The 14,956-nt window shown below is 47.4% G+C and overlaps 1 protein-coding gene across 2 annotated transcripts in view; it reads left to right on the forward strand.

The window, feature by feature from the left end:
* The window catches only part of ZDHHC14 (zDHHC palmitoyltransferase 14), a gene marked incomplete at both ends in the record, with an annotated part of 219,872 nt that extends 205,414 nt beyond the window's left edge, over positions 1–14,458 (forward strand). The window contains one exon of one of the 2 annotated variants that reach the window (XM_084256183.1): positions 14,060–14,458. In XM_084256183.1, the coding sequence (XP_084112309.1) occupies positions 14,060–14,458 (399 nt within the window). The remainder of the gene's footprint in view (positions 1–14,059) is intronic. The other variant, XM_084256184.1, reaches the window with a different exon arrangement.
* Positions 14,459–14,956: the final 498 nt, after the last annotated feature.

Raw genomic sequence — 14,956 nt, forward strand, 5'->3', positions numbered from 1 at the left:
CACACCTCACCGAGTTTCCATGACAGCCAGGTCAGAGGCCAGCCTTGGGGTAGCCAAGGGAGGACAGCCCTGGGCACCTGGTTTCTCATGTTAACGAGGCCAGGAGGGAGCCGGCAGTCCAAGAGGCTCTCTAGTCACTAGGGGCCTAAGCAAAGATCCTAATTTCAAACATTTGCTGTGTTCCTGGCCCTGGAAGCGGCTGGGCTCTGGGCCATCAGAGGGGCTTTTGCTGGGGTTTCTTTGGTGGTGGTCGCGGTGTCTGGCTAATGGGATCTCGCTTTGTTTTGCTTGTGAAATGTCTTCTTCCAAAGAAAGTGCATACAGATCATGTCCCCGCAACTCCACACCCTGGACCATAGCCGGGCACTTGTCCATGCCCCCAAAAGGGCCCCCAAGGGTTACCCCCCTTATTTTTCAGAGGAGGGAACCAGGGCAGAGATAATCAACAGGCCCCCAGCTAAGGAGAGAGCGTTCCTTCAGCACCAGCCATGTCTGCACGTGACTGCATCTCTCTTCATCTAAACCAGCGGTGGAGAGTGGGCCTCATGGTTCTCACTCTTCTTTGTTAAGTTGGGAAGGTTGGTCGCCACCCCCACAAAGGCACAGGGCCACTCCTCTGTGGCTCCACCCTCATCGGATGGCCCTGCCACCCAGTAGCTCACCTCGTATATTCATCCTGCAGGTGCGCAGGCACTCAAGATGGATATACCCATGCCCAGAGCCTTTCTCTACTACTAACAGGTGGACAAATGCCCTGTAAGGACAGAGCTGATGGAGCTCTGAGCAGGGCGCCCACTGATCCCGCAGCATCCATGAGCTCTCCTCCACCCAGCGCCCCCTTCCTTCACCCAGTCCCCACTGCGTGTCCAGACTGGACCTGGTGCCGGGGACACAGGTCTGCAGGGTGCAGACGTCAGCAGCCTGGGGCCACAGTCAGGTACATGAAGGCCATATTCCATGCCTTCAGCAGAGAGACTATTGGCAATGCCATCCTCACCCAAGAGGAGGAGCCCACAACCCCTTCCCCCATGACTGTCCTGCCATGTCCCTAGGCTTGAGAGCTAAACAAGGGCTTTTTCTTCAAAGCGTTGGCCCATTGAGCCACTTGAGGTCAAGACGGGTTGGTGCATCATTCCTTCATCCATCAAGCATGTCTAAGGCGGCTCCTCAGTGGACATGACTACAGGGAGGGGGTGGGGAGCAGGAACAGAGCGCTGGTCCTGGCTCCCATCGGGTGTCTCCCTGGCTATTCGCACATCATGCTGCCTCGTCCCTGGTTCTCCCCACCTGCAAATGGGAGCTGGGACTAATTGTCCCATGAAGCCCTGAAGCCCTGCCCATGCTCTGGTTGCTCTTCAGATCATATAAATCTTTCGCCTTTCTTTAACACCCTGTCCACTTGTAAGGTGTTTGTAAGTCTCTGCTCTTTGCAGCTCAACACGCAGGTCAGAAGAGCAGAGACCAAGTCCCTCGTCCTTCACATACAGAGAGAGGCCCTCCCTCCTCGCAGAGGCGGAGACACTGTGACCCTCGGCCTGTCCTCCACCCTCCCCGCCCTGCCCCGCAGACCAAGCACAAGCCCAGGGCCCGGGTTGCTGTCTGGTCTCATACCAGAGCTTTTCCTCCTCCTTCTATGCTTCAGATTTCTTGCATTTCTAGGATAAAATCCACTCAGTCAGGGTGTGGGACTCTTTACATGTCGCTGATTGAGTTTGGCTGGTATTTTGTTGAGGATTTTTGCATCTACATTCATGGAAGATGTTGGCCCATGGTTTGCTTGTGATGTCTTTGGTGCTGGTGTCAGGGTAAAACTCGCCTTGCAGAGAGAGTTGAGAAGCGTTTCTTCCTCTTCTGTTTTTTTTTTAAAACGTTTATAGAGAACTGGGGTTAATTCTTTTGGTAGAACTCACCGGTGAAGGCCTTGGTCCCGGGCTTTTCTTTGTGGGTAGTTTCTTGATCTCTGATGTGCGCATGGTTTATTGCAGCCTGTTCAGATTTTCTATCTTGTCTTGAGTCAGTTTCAGTAGTGGTGTCTTTCAAGGGAGATTTTGGTGTCACTAAGTGATCTAATTTGTTACCTCTGCCTCTTCTGTCCCACCTCATTTTGGTTGATTATGGAAATAGATGGAAGGAGGGATACTTAAGAACTGAAAAAATGAAAACAAATAGAAAATGAGAATATTTTTTAAAAATGAAGGGGAACGGAGGAAGTGTCCAAGGAGAATGAAGGAAAAAATGGAGTCAGCCCTCAGGGCATATGACATGTGTGCCTCTGCCAGCTCCGGGAACTCTGGCAGCCTCCAGTAAAGGGAGCCCCAATGTGAACCACACACCCCACACTGTCTCCCAGGCCGAGTGATGTCAGAGCCAAGAGAAATAAACATTTTCCAGGAATTGTCAAAATATGGAAAATGGGCCAAAATATTTCCAAATTGTCATTGAAACTAATTCCTTGTAACATCCCTTGCCTTTGACTGGCTCGGAGACCTGTAGCTGTCACCCCACATGTCCATCACAAAACCAGCCAGCCCCTCGAGCCCCACAGTGCCTGTGTCATCCGGTTTTCTGGCCGCTGACGCAGCCGCAAGCACACGGGAAACTTACTCCGTGCTCTGGCTTCAGGTTGCATCCTCACTAAGAGCTTTGCACTGCAATTTGCCAAGCAGTCCATCAGCTTCCTTTTTATTTATTTATTTCATTTTGGGGGGATATTGTTAGAGCTCACAATCAATAAAAAATGTCCTTGTATTCTAATCCCCAGTAAGACGAATATAACTAATGCACAAATCATTTCACATTGAGTTTGTTGAAATCACAAGGTGAATTTCAGGGAGGTGAATTTCAAAGATGGAACCTAGTTTATTCAATACAGAATGGACTGTGGCCCTTGGGCCTCTGCCGGGTTTATCACTGCACTCTACAGAGCGTAGTCTGCACTAGTCATGCCACAGGGCTAAAGAGTCATCTCACTGCATCCCCCCTAGAATCTGCCAGTCACCCCCATTTTACAAAGAATGAAACTGAGGTTTTCAAGTAATGACTGACATGCTCGGGGCCACATGGCCGGGGAGTCAGCGCTGGGCACTCCTACTTCCTGCCCCACTTCTGCTTCCTGGCTCTGTGTTGGTGTCAGATGACCCTGTCCAGCTCTGGCTCCGACCTCTGGGAGCTTATGACAGTCTCAGATGCAGGTCAGAATCACCACCCTAGTCAACTAAGCCTGGTTACCTCAGACTCCTCCATGGGGACCCATCACTGGTCCTGGAGGTGATTTTAATCAGCAGCCAGCATGGGTAACTCTCACCATCACCTCAAACCCTCTTTCATCTCCAAAAGTTTGGGTTAAACAGTTTTGAGCCACTTGGGGTTTGCTTTGGCACAAAGCAAAAGGTGATCTTGAAAAACCTTAGGACAAGTTGACTCATCTAAATCTGGTCTGTTCAGAGAGCATAGATGAGTGTGGAATGTGCTGGAATGGAAGGCTGGCATGGGGGATCTCTGAAAGGAGCACTCAGGTTCCAGGCAAAGCTTCCTGGAAAAAATGACATGTGAGCTAAATAGTAACAGTTAAATTACAGTGAAGTAGCCGTGCAAAGGCAAAAGGTCAATACATGCAGCGCATATGCACACATGGGGCGAAACCCACAAGGGCAGGAACAGGGGGCCTGTGTTACTAGGAGTGTGGGCTGCAAAGCAGGCATCTGAGGGGCTCAGGAGGGACAGCAGGTACACGAAGGCCTCGGAGTCTTACTGCCTTACAGTGGGCTTTGTTCTATGAATGGGGGGGAGCCATTGCCAAGCCTCAGGGATAGCACCATCAGAATTTCATTTGGGGTGAATGAGGCTGGAGCAGTGAGGAGGCCTCGGGGGACGTGTGGGGCATTGAGGGGACGTGCAATATGGGGGCAAGGGGAGTAGACCCGGGCCCGCTCTACAGACCTGGAGACAGTGGCATTGGCAGGACAGCAGAGGTGGGTTCCAAAGGAGGTTTAGGCTTCCAGAACTTGATACTAACTGATACTTATTCCTATCTTCCTTTCCTCATTCCTTCCTTCCTCCAATTTTGTCACATCTGCAAAAGGCTCCACCCTAAATGTGGAGCTAGTAACTCGCAGGAAGCTGTCCTCAGCAACAGGGCCTGGCACCGTGGCTTCATGAAGTGATGGCCTCGTAGGATCAAATCCTTCCATGGGCCACAAGGCCAGGGCCAGGGTCGTTCACCCACTGACACTGCAAGCGACGTGCCCTTGTGCTTTTCCAGGGACTGTGAAAAATTTTAAGACCTGGGGGGAAAAATTATAAGATCTAAAACATGAAAAGCAGCTGCAAAATCAAAATTATTAAATGTTTAATGTCTACACGACACGTGAATATGTCAATTACATGAACTGTTAAATTGAGCATTCATGAAAATTTCATTACGTGTTAGAAATGATTGGTAGGTTGGCTTTTCTCACTTCATAAGAATGCCCAAGCATGAATACGATGACATAGAAATCATTACCAATGATAAAAATCTAGTGAGTTTCTCCTAGACAGATGAATCTAAAATGTTAATCGACATGGGGCCCATGACTTCTAGCTCACAGGCTGCCCTTGTTGTGAGAACCCCAGGTTTCCATTCAGCTTACAATTGGGAGCAACCTATTTGGTCCCAAGGCTCCTACCCACGACAGGAATGTCCCAATACGTTAGGACACCTTTAGGAGAGACCGATCTGGAACCTCTGACGGGAAAAAGATGAGGCGTGTTCTTTGTGGCCCCAGAGGTAAGCCAGGCTCTGGAGGCACACCCCACTCCATCCCGGAGGTATTCCCAACACCCAAGAGCCTGAGGCAGAGGGTATCCCCACCCAGGAAATGTCCCGACTGGGGAAGCTCCCACCCTAGGGAGGTTGGACAGAGGAGTTTCGCTTCGGAGGGAGGGCATATGTTGACTTTCGGAGTCCCTCCCAATGCAGATCCTGTCAGGTAGAGTTGTTCTTGGTCATCCAGGACTTCCAGCCTGCTGGGTCTGGCCAACAGACCGACACTGCCATGTCCCTTAATATTCCCTTCACCTGAGCATGGACAGGTGCTCAAGCTCCTTATTCAATTGTTCTTTAAGGTCTTCTGTGGTGTGAGCACCATGTTACAGGAATAAGGAGAAAGGAGACAGTCACCTGGAGGCAGGACTGGCACTAAGCAGAATGTGGAGATGGACATGTCTCCACCCCATGCCCCTCCTTCAGGCTCATTCTTGCCCATGCAGTGTGGCATTTACCCCACCTCACACGAGCATGTGACTTAGTGCCTGCTCTGCCAGGGTTTCCACCTAGTAATGCATGCTGACCTTCCCAACAAGCCTATGAGGCTGTGCTAACATTATCCCCATTTTATAGATGAATAAGATGGAGGCACAGAGGGCTTCAAATTTATACCCAGTAGACCCAGTAGACACAGAAATTCTGACCCAGTAGACACAGAAACCAGGGCCTGGTCAAGTTACAGCAAAGGAAAAACATTTATGCATGACTTTAGGACCACAGCCTGGAAAACACTGATCCAAGAAGCATTTAAGCAGTGTGGCTGAGTTGCCCAGGGTGGGGATGGCTTACAGGTGGGGTAGTCCCCACTCAGATCCACTTTCTGCAGATGAGCTTTTCAGTCACTGTAGTTCTGATTGGTGGAAAGTCTGTCAAGTGGTGATGGGTAGAATTTCAATCCTGGGTGGACTTTGCATACCATTGTGGTTTCATTTACTTCAGGAGGGGGTACTGGTGGTGGATGGGTCTAAGCAGACCCCAACACACCCAGGCACCTGGACATGCCTGGTGCCTGACCCTCAGCAACCTCCCAGCTCTGATATTTTCCCAGACTCAGGATGGTTATTTGTTTTTCTTTTTTATATCAAATATCAACCCCAAAGAGTATACTCTTAGCCCTGCACAGTATACCCTGCACCATAGCTTCACATGCTGACAGTGTACAGTGAATTTCTCTCATATGTTTCAGTCCCCACAATCCTCTTTCCCCTAGCAAAATCTACCCCTAGGAAAAGATCTGTTATTAATCATTTGTACCTTAAAGATCATTTAAGTCAAGTTTCAGAGATATATGAATTTCAGTTGTGAATGAAAGATTTTGCCCTTGATTAAAAACATTTCATTAATATTAATCATTTAATTGGAATGACTTTAATGATAATAATTGATATTTTAGTTCTGTTTGTTCAGCACTACGTCCCCTAGAATAGTTGTTATGGCAGCTGGTTTCATTCAGTGTTGGTCAATTGAGGGAGAGAGAGATTTTGATATTGACTACTATGCGCTAGGTGCTGGGCTAAGTAAGGGTCTACATACATTTTCTTATTTAATTCTCACAAAATCATCTTGTGTGGGTATTCTAGTCACCCTTTGAGATGACTTATACTCAGGGACATTGAGTATGTGACACAGCTAACCAGTGACCAAGCTGAGACTTCATCCTTGACAGTCGGACTCCAGGGGAGGTGCTGTTCTTACCACATACCAGTTCTCCCAGGTGGGAAGGTCTTATGGCACACATAAGGAAATCATACCACTCAGGCCTTCCTGCAGAAGAATGATTAATGTCCCACGATCCATCACAATAGAGGGCTGAACATGAACCTGTCCATAGGTGGAGAAAAACACTTTCATCTAGCCTAAGAGCTAAAGGTTTATACAGGTAGATACACATCAGTACCACCTTTGCGCTGTTCAAAGGTGATCTCCAACATTAAATTGTTCAGAGTTCATTCATTTTCTTGGGTAAGAAAGTTATCTATTTTCATCAAATTAGAACATATTGGACCATTATATCTTCAATTTTTTTCCTGCCTCATCTCATTTTTTCTCTTCCTGGGACTCCAATTTCTCTTATGTTAGACCATTTGATATTGCCCAGGGGAGAGGACCCTGGGGCTCTGTGCATTTTTCTTCAAACTCTCTTATTTCTTTTGATCTGTCTTCATGTTCACCGACTCTTTTTTCTGCCATCTCCAATCTCCCAGAAAATTCATTTTGGTTATTATATTTTTTGCTTCTAGAATTTTCACATGGTTCTTTTAGTTTGCTGAATTGTATTTCTCTGCTAATATTCCCTATCCATTTACTCATTGAGATCTTATTTTTTCTGTAATTATTTGAACTTGATTATAATATTGCTTTAAGTCTTTAAAAGTGAAGTATATCTAGGCTATTTTGGCTTGGTGTCTGTTGGTCATTTTGTTGACTCTGGATCACATTTTTCTGTTTCTTTTTATGTCTATTGATACGTTATTGAATGTGGGAAATTTTGGATAACATAGAGTATTTACGATAGATTTTGTTGTCTTCTCAGGATTGTTAATTTTTGTTTTAGCAGACATTTCAATTACCTGCTAATCATCTTAAAATGATGTTGGCTTATATTCTATTTTGTTAGTATAGATCTACAGAAAATCTAAGATGTTTCTCAGCATCTCTAATATCGAGGGACCCCGGCCTTCAAATTCTCTTTCTTGAAGATCTTATCAGGGTTTGATTAAGCTTTGTTAGGGCAAGTTCAGGGTCTCACTTTAGGGCATGATTCTTACCCCTGAGGCAAAGCCTACCTAATGCCCTGGTTGGATCCCAGGGAAGGTAGCAAGATGTTGGTGATGTTAGTGAGATGCATATTCCCCAGCAAAACTTTTCTCAGTTGCTGTTTTGCTAGCCTTTGGGGGAGGTAGGGTTCATCTGCACATGCACCGCATAACCTTTGGCTACAGACTTTGGCGGAGCCTCACTAGAACTTCTTATCTCTCTTCTCTGCTCAGCATACTCTTCTCCAGTGCCCTGCCAGTCACCTCTGCTTCCTCACACTCTGTCTGCTGTGAGCTGCCCAGATTCCAACTTACACCATGTTTGGCATTTCCTTGAGAAAAGGGCTGGTTAACTCTGGGGCTCACTGTGAGTCTTTTTTCTCAGAGATTGCATTGTCTGTTGGGCACTCTGGAAAACTGTTTCCCTCATGTTTCACCACCTTCATATGCTCTCTTGCATACTAGTGTCAATTATCCATCATCCTTGGAAAGAGAAGCCTTGTCTGTATAACTAGAGAAAAGGTTGCAGCCATCTTTGCCATATGCCCCAAACACATTTTTGTTGCCCACTCTACCTACAATAAGTACTAAATTAGCCTTGAATGTGATTAGTCTGACCAGTGCTTACTTACCTCAAAGGAGGAGCATTTGGAGACATAGATTAGCACCAGACTTGGCGTGTTGATCTGCAAAGGAAGGAAAGGCTGGAGATAAAAAGGTCCGAAGTGTCTTCACTCAAATTCTTGCTTATTACTTTATTTAGGAATCAAAGTCCAAATCAGGAAGGTATTATGTGACTGATAGGAAAAGTTCTCCTAGAGAAATAGGCTCTATTTTAGAAATTAAAGATAAAGACTTTAAGTCTTAGATAAATACCCTGATATTGCAGGACAGAAAAACTAGGTAACCACTGATTGCATGCTAACATCAGAGCACCACCTGAGGTCTTATTTAATATCTCAAAAATGGAAAAATTCATTGATAACTTACTATCTCACATAACCTGAGCGTGAGGATGGTCATTTGGTGTTTAAGTCATCTTCCCACGGCTACAGATTGCCAAGGAGAGAGTGTTAGAGTGTAATGAAGGCACAGAGAAAGCATTAAAGCGGCGCACATAAACCCAGAGGCAACCACTGTTGTCTGAATGCCTGTGAAATCCTGAGCAGCCACAGCTGCACCAGTGCCAGGTGAGGGTCGAATTTTCATTCTTCTCATTTTCCTTCCTATTGGATTTTATTATGACCTAATATTGAATTTGGTCCATGACAGTCCGTGTATGTGCAGTCCCATTAATGGTCCATTTCTTCCTGCATATCTCATTTGATTGTCTGATAGTTTAGATTCTGAATAACCTAAGGGTCATCATTTCTATTTATATCTGGCACTTGTAGCCACCAAGATCTTTTGGGATCACATGCTGAACTCAAAGATAGTAACTTAGTACATAGTTGTTGGAACTTTTATTTTTAGAAAATCATTTACTTTATTTACTTAATTTTTAAATCCCCCTTATCAAAATGAAAACAAGACTAAACCTAGCAGTTGCATGATTTATTGAACTCGTATTTAGAAGAATTCTCTTTGCATACCCTGAAAAATCAAATGTAGTAGAATAAAATGACTTAGACAAACTTAAATGATAATGTTAAGTAAAAAAATTAAAAGGCCCTCTCCTCCTCACCTACAATTTAGGTGGACTTCAAACATTTGTAATGTTTTTACCACTATAAAGGAACATTCCTAAGGCCCCAGAACGCGGCTTCACAGCCAAACAGAAATAAACAATGCCCAACGATAACACTCTTGAAAGAATTGGAGCAAAAGAAATAAATGATTTCATTCATCCTTAATTTGTCCATAGACCCTACAGAAAATGCCTAGCTTTGCTTTTAGCAGCATTTAATCTGTACATTTGGTTTATTTCAGGCAAGAAGAGAGAATAAAATAAAATATATTCCAACATGAATGATTTTATTGAAAATCTGCAGAAACAAAAGTGAATTATCTCCATGGTGTTTTTAAATTGCAGCATTAAGTGATAATGTGTGTGCCATCTGAACATAGGAAGCCATAAACTTCTTTGCAAGTTAAATGCCAGCGCTTCATTTGGGCAATAAATCAGCCAGCGTCACGGTGACTTAGTGTCGCTACAGCAAATGCTCAGCACTCCAGAAAGTGTCAGTTCTGTGCTGCTAACAGAAGGGTCTTTTCATAGCTGCTCTTACCAGCGATCAGGTCTTTATTCTATTAGTATTCAGCTTGTGGATGATTTTTTACCTTCAACGTGGCAACTTCATGCGGTTCAACCTAATATTTGATAAACATGGACCTTTAAAGGGTTGTTTTGGGATGAAAACATGAGTTTCTCAATTTCCGGTCCACAGTAGATGACTTGTCACTGTCCAATATCCTGGTGCTTGGTTGTTTTTCCTTGAGATTATATAACTGCTTAGATGAATTCAGATGTTCTGGCGGCTTCCTGGGCTTAGTGCCTGCAGCCCAGCTCCCATGGTGAGAGGGAAAGTGAGCGGTGATGACGCCCTCTACCGGGCGAAGGTGGGAGTGCGCGAATGAAAAACCAGGACGTGGGGCAGGAGCATAAAAAGATTCCAGGTAAAGGCTGAGAGTGGGGAGGGGAACAAGAAAGGGAAGAAATGGGAGAGAAAACGTTTGAAAGGAGAAGAGGGAAGGGAAGAGGAGAATTGGTGAGTCCAGACAGGAAGGAAATCTAGCAGAAAATTGAACAAGGGATGGCCAGATAGGAATTAGAAGCAAAGGGAGAAGGAAGAGCTGTGAGAACGTTTTGTCATGCACCATCTCCATAGTAACCCCGAAAACGTCAGCCATTTCTCTTGAAGTTCTCCAGTGGGAAATGCAACCAGAAAGGGCTCTTGGCAGGTGCAAAATGAAGGTGAAAACCAGATATCCCTAATTAATGAGTTTCTTCTAAGACAGTTGCTAGTCAGAGAGTTTAAAATTCAACTCATTCAACATGGGTCCATGATTGGAATAATTAAATCATAGGGAAGCAATAAAAAATGTAGTCTCCCATTCCAGGGGCCCCATAAAAGTCGATAGGAATTCATGTGGTCAGTAGCCTATGGAATAAAGCCTGGTTCCTGGGTACCCCTCATGGGGTTGGCCTTTCAGGGGAATTCGGTTAAATGTGAGAAACTATGGTCAAAGTTATGGATACAAACAAGATGTAGACACCAAGGTTTATGGGCTCTGCAATTGTGTTCACTGATAGCAGCATCACACCACACACACACACACAGAGCACACACTACATACACCATACATCACACCACACACACGCCATATATACCACACACAGCACATACATCACATACCACAGCGCACACACACAGCACAGCACACACCACATAAACCACACATACACCACATACCACAGCACACACACACAGCACAGCACACACCACATACACCACACGCATACCACATATACCACACACTACACCACACATACACCACACAGAACACCACACACCAGCACACTAACAACACACTGGACAAGCTGGAGAGGGAGAGAGGGAGGAAGTGGGGGATGGGGTAGGAGGCCACCTTCCCCTCACACTTGAGCCACCTGACCTTGAAAGTCTCCTCGAGTCTGACCTCTAATTAATTCCCCTGTGAGTCTCTAGGAGCCATCAGAAGTACCTGGGCTGATCCCTAAAATAGAATCTGCCAATTAGCTTGCAACAAAACAGCCTTTCCTCAGGTCACAAATCTAATTTGTAGCTTCTCTCACCTGGGGGTGGGGTGCTGCGTGGACAGAAGGTTTTAGGATGATCGAGGGCTCCAGGTGGGAAGGCTGAGAACAAGACCCGGTCATCCAGGAAAGGGAGTGAAAGCCAGAGCTCTCTGGCGGCATCTCGGTCCTGACCCATTTTCGGGTGTTGCTGGAAGCAGAGCTGAACCGGAGGCCCCAAGGCCTGAGCTTCCCAGCCCTGTCCGTGAGACTAACTGGTAATTTCCATAAAAATCTCTCTGCAAAGCACAATTTGCCCAAGGCCCTGGGATCATTTCCAGAAGATGAATGTTTAATCAGAAGAACTGTTCTTCTCTGCCTCTGCCCAGTCACGAAGGAGACGAGAGCTGAACAGAGCTGACAGCGCTGGGGATCCGGGGGACCCCACAGGCCAGGCTGTCGGCCACCCTCCGGCCGTTCAGCCTCGCCAGCAGGAAGGATCCCTTCCCCCAAACTGCCCAGTCACCCATTGGCAAAGTGCCACTGAGACAGTGATCTGGGTCACAGGGGAGATGACGACCTGCAGAGCTGGGTAACCTCAGCCCTCAGCCCCTTCCCCCACCTGCCCCTTCACAGTGTGGGGAAGCTCCCGGGGCTGGGATGAAACTCTGACAGAAAAGCCAGGATCTTCCCTGAGATTTTAAAGCTTTATGAGAATAAAGCCTGGAACCAAGGTCTTTGAGCTTCTAAAACCTCTGCATTCTGTAGACAGCGGCTCTTCCACCTTCTCATCCCGACAGGGGGCTGGGCGGGGGGAGGCTTAGCCTGTGATTTTAGAAAGAAACCCACTTGGCCAGAAAGGACACACACACTCTGGGCAGATGAGATAAAAGCCTGAGGAACTGTGTTCGGGGGCCACTTCTCTGTCCCCAAGGCTGCGGTTTGCAGGCCTCTGTTGTTTCTGTGCCTGGAGGGGGGTGAGGGTCCCTCCAGGGCTACCCTGGCAGTAAGAGGGTGAAGCACCCCAGTTGCAAAGCTAATAGTACAAGGTTCTGGTTCCTCAGTAACTCAGAGTTCCAAAAAGAACGGAGGAGATGATAGGGCCAGGTCTTGGCACCTACTGTGTGTCAAATGAGCGTTAGTGGGAAGAGGTTTGCTACCAGCCAGTCCCCACCTCCAACCCTAGATCCCTCACTCTATCTGAAGGTCTCCAGTCCACCAACCACCTGAGCCACAGCAGCTTCATTTGGAAGGAGGGGAAACGTTTGTTCTAAGAACTAGAGAGACAAAGCAGGGCCTAGAGTTTCTTGCTTGGACATCAGGTCCTGATGCGCTAACAGAATATTCTGTCATCCAGGAAAGGACTGGACTTTGAGCTGCCCCGTAACCCATTCGTCTCCTTCCCTTAGAAAGGGCTTTTCTGAAACTTGCTGGAAATTCAGGGGAAGGGTTTGCAAAGACCCCACCTCACCGCTGCCTCAAAAGGGCTTTACCCCTGTTTCCTTTATCCAGTGAGTAAATTAAAATAATTTAATTTAAATATCACATGTGTATTGTGATTTAAGAATGCTTAGAAGGAAAGGAAATGTCTTGTGAAATGTTGGCTTTCTCTTCACAAGATTAAAAAATCACTGAAGCACAAATTAATGATGCTTGAAGTTGATGAAAAATTAGCAGTGGGAATGCGAGGGCCTGTGAACCCCGAGCAGATCCTTGGGAGCTTCTGTTACTCCTGTATCTCTCTCTCTCTCTCTCTCTCTCTCTCTCTCTCTCTCTCTCTGTCTCTCGTAGTAAAATTAACAGAGCATAAAATTTGCCATCCTGGCCACTTTTAAGTATACACATGGCTTTAGGTTCATCCACACTGTTGTGCAGCTGTCACCACCATCTGTCTGCAGAACTGTTTTTATCTTGCAAGACTGAAACTGCACCCACCGGGCAGCCCCCCTCTACTTTCTATCTCTAGGCATGTGACAGCTCCAGGGACCTCAGGAAGTAGAACCCATGAGCATTTGTCCTTTCATGCCGGGCTTATTTCACTTAGCATGATGTCCTCAAGCTTCATCCATGTTGTCATCTTGTCACAACGTCCTTCCTTTTCAGGGCTTAGTAATATTCCACTGTCTGTATATACAAATTTCCCCCACTATCCAAAAGTAGAACATTCCTACCTGGTATGATTTGTAGGGCGATTTTTCAGTCTGGAAATGCTCAACATTTTTCTAAATAAATTAATAGCAATAGTATCCCCAGACCCAGAAATAACCTCCAAATCATATGAAATAAGAACACTCTATTTTCATATTGCAGGAGAACCTGTACCCTGTTTATCCATTCACCTGTCAGTGGATACTTCCACTCCACCCTTTGCTGTCGTGAATAACCCCGCTGCCTGCAGGGTCCAGGCCCCTGTGGTTCAGAACAATGTGCTAAGAGTCCAGCATATGTGACTACTGCCTTGCACTGCAGAAAGACCACGGGGTGGATCTTAAATAAGGTCCTGCCCAAGAGCAAAAGGCATTGTCCTCACATTATTCCTGGGGGCAGGGTTGGGGGCACTGGCCACCCATGGTGACTATGAGTGAGCAGCTTATTTGGGTATTTGCCACATGCTGGTGTCCCCAAGGAGCTGGTTCCTGTAGACACTTACCACCCTGTCTAACTGCGGTGTCACTAATGGTCTCTCTCTCTCTCTCTCTCTCACCGCCCCCCCTGCTGTGCTCCCCTGACTCCTGCCATCTCCTCTGGCCTTCACTTTGCTGGCTCCCTCCTGCTCTCCAGTGCGACCAAGACCAGTGCATTCAGAGCACCAAATTCGTTTTGCAGGCAGCGGCCACCCCCTTGCTGCAGAGCGAGCCCAGCCTCACCAGTGATGAGCTGCACCTGCCAGGGAAGTCGGGCCTGGGCACTCCCTGCACCAGCCTGACGCTCGGACAGCCCACGCCACCTTCCTCCATGCCCAACCTTGCCACCGAGGCCACGCTCACAGACATACTGCCCCTGAAAGAGGAGCCCATGGGCCACCAGTTCCTGACCCCAGAGGAGGCGCCCTCACCGCCCAGGATGCTGGGGGGCAGCCCTCTGGCCCACAGCCGCACCGTGCACCTGCTGGGCCTGGCTAGCCAGGACTCCCTGCACGAGGACTCGGTGCGAGGCCTGGTGAAACTCAGCTCCGTGTGACCACATGTCCCGGCCAGGGACAGGAGGCTGGGGCTGGTCCCAGGGAACGCTTTCCCATGACCCAAGGCCATGGTGGCAAGGACGACTCCGGGTCCTGGTGCGCACAGGCCATGGATGAAGACGGGACCCTCTGATGGCTGGGCCCAGCCGGACGCAGCTGCTCCCAGCTGGGTTTTATTTGGATTCTCTTCCCCACCCGGCTGCTTAGATGACAGGCAGAGAGAGGGGCCATGTTCCGGTGCTGGGGATGAGAAAGGGGGGCCTGGGGAGGAAGGGGGGGTGGAGGCGGGAGGAAGGGACGTGGGCTGGAGGTCCCGCCCGTGTGGCTCGCTGTGGTGGAGACAGACACGCGAAGGTGTGGAACGCCTGGGGCGAGACTGAAGTTGCACTTAAGTGTTATGCTACTAATGTTTGAAATAGACCTGCCATTCCATTTGTTAATTTAAAAAATAAAGAACACACACACGCGAACATCTAAAGAGAATGAGACGGGTTTGC

Source organism: Talpa europaea, assembly GCF_964194135.1.
Source record: "Talpa europaea genome assembly, chromosome: 2".
Classification (NCBI taxonomy): Eukaryota; Metazoa; Chordata; class Mammalia; order Eulipotyphla; family Talpidae; genus Talpa; species Talpa europaea.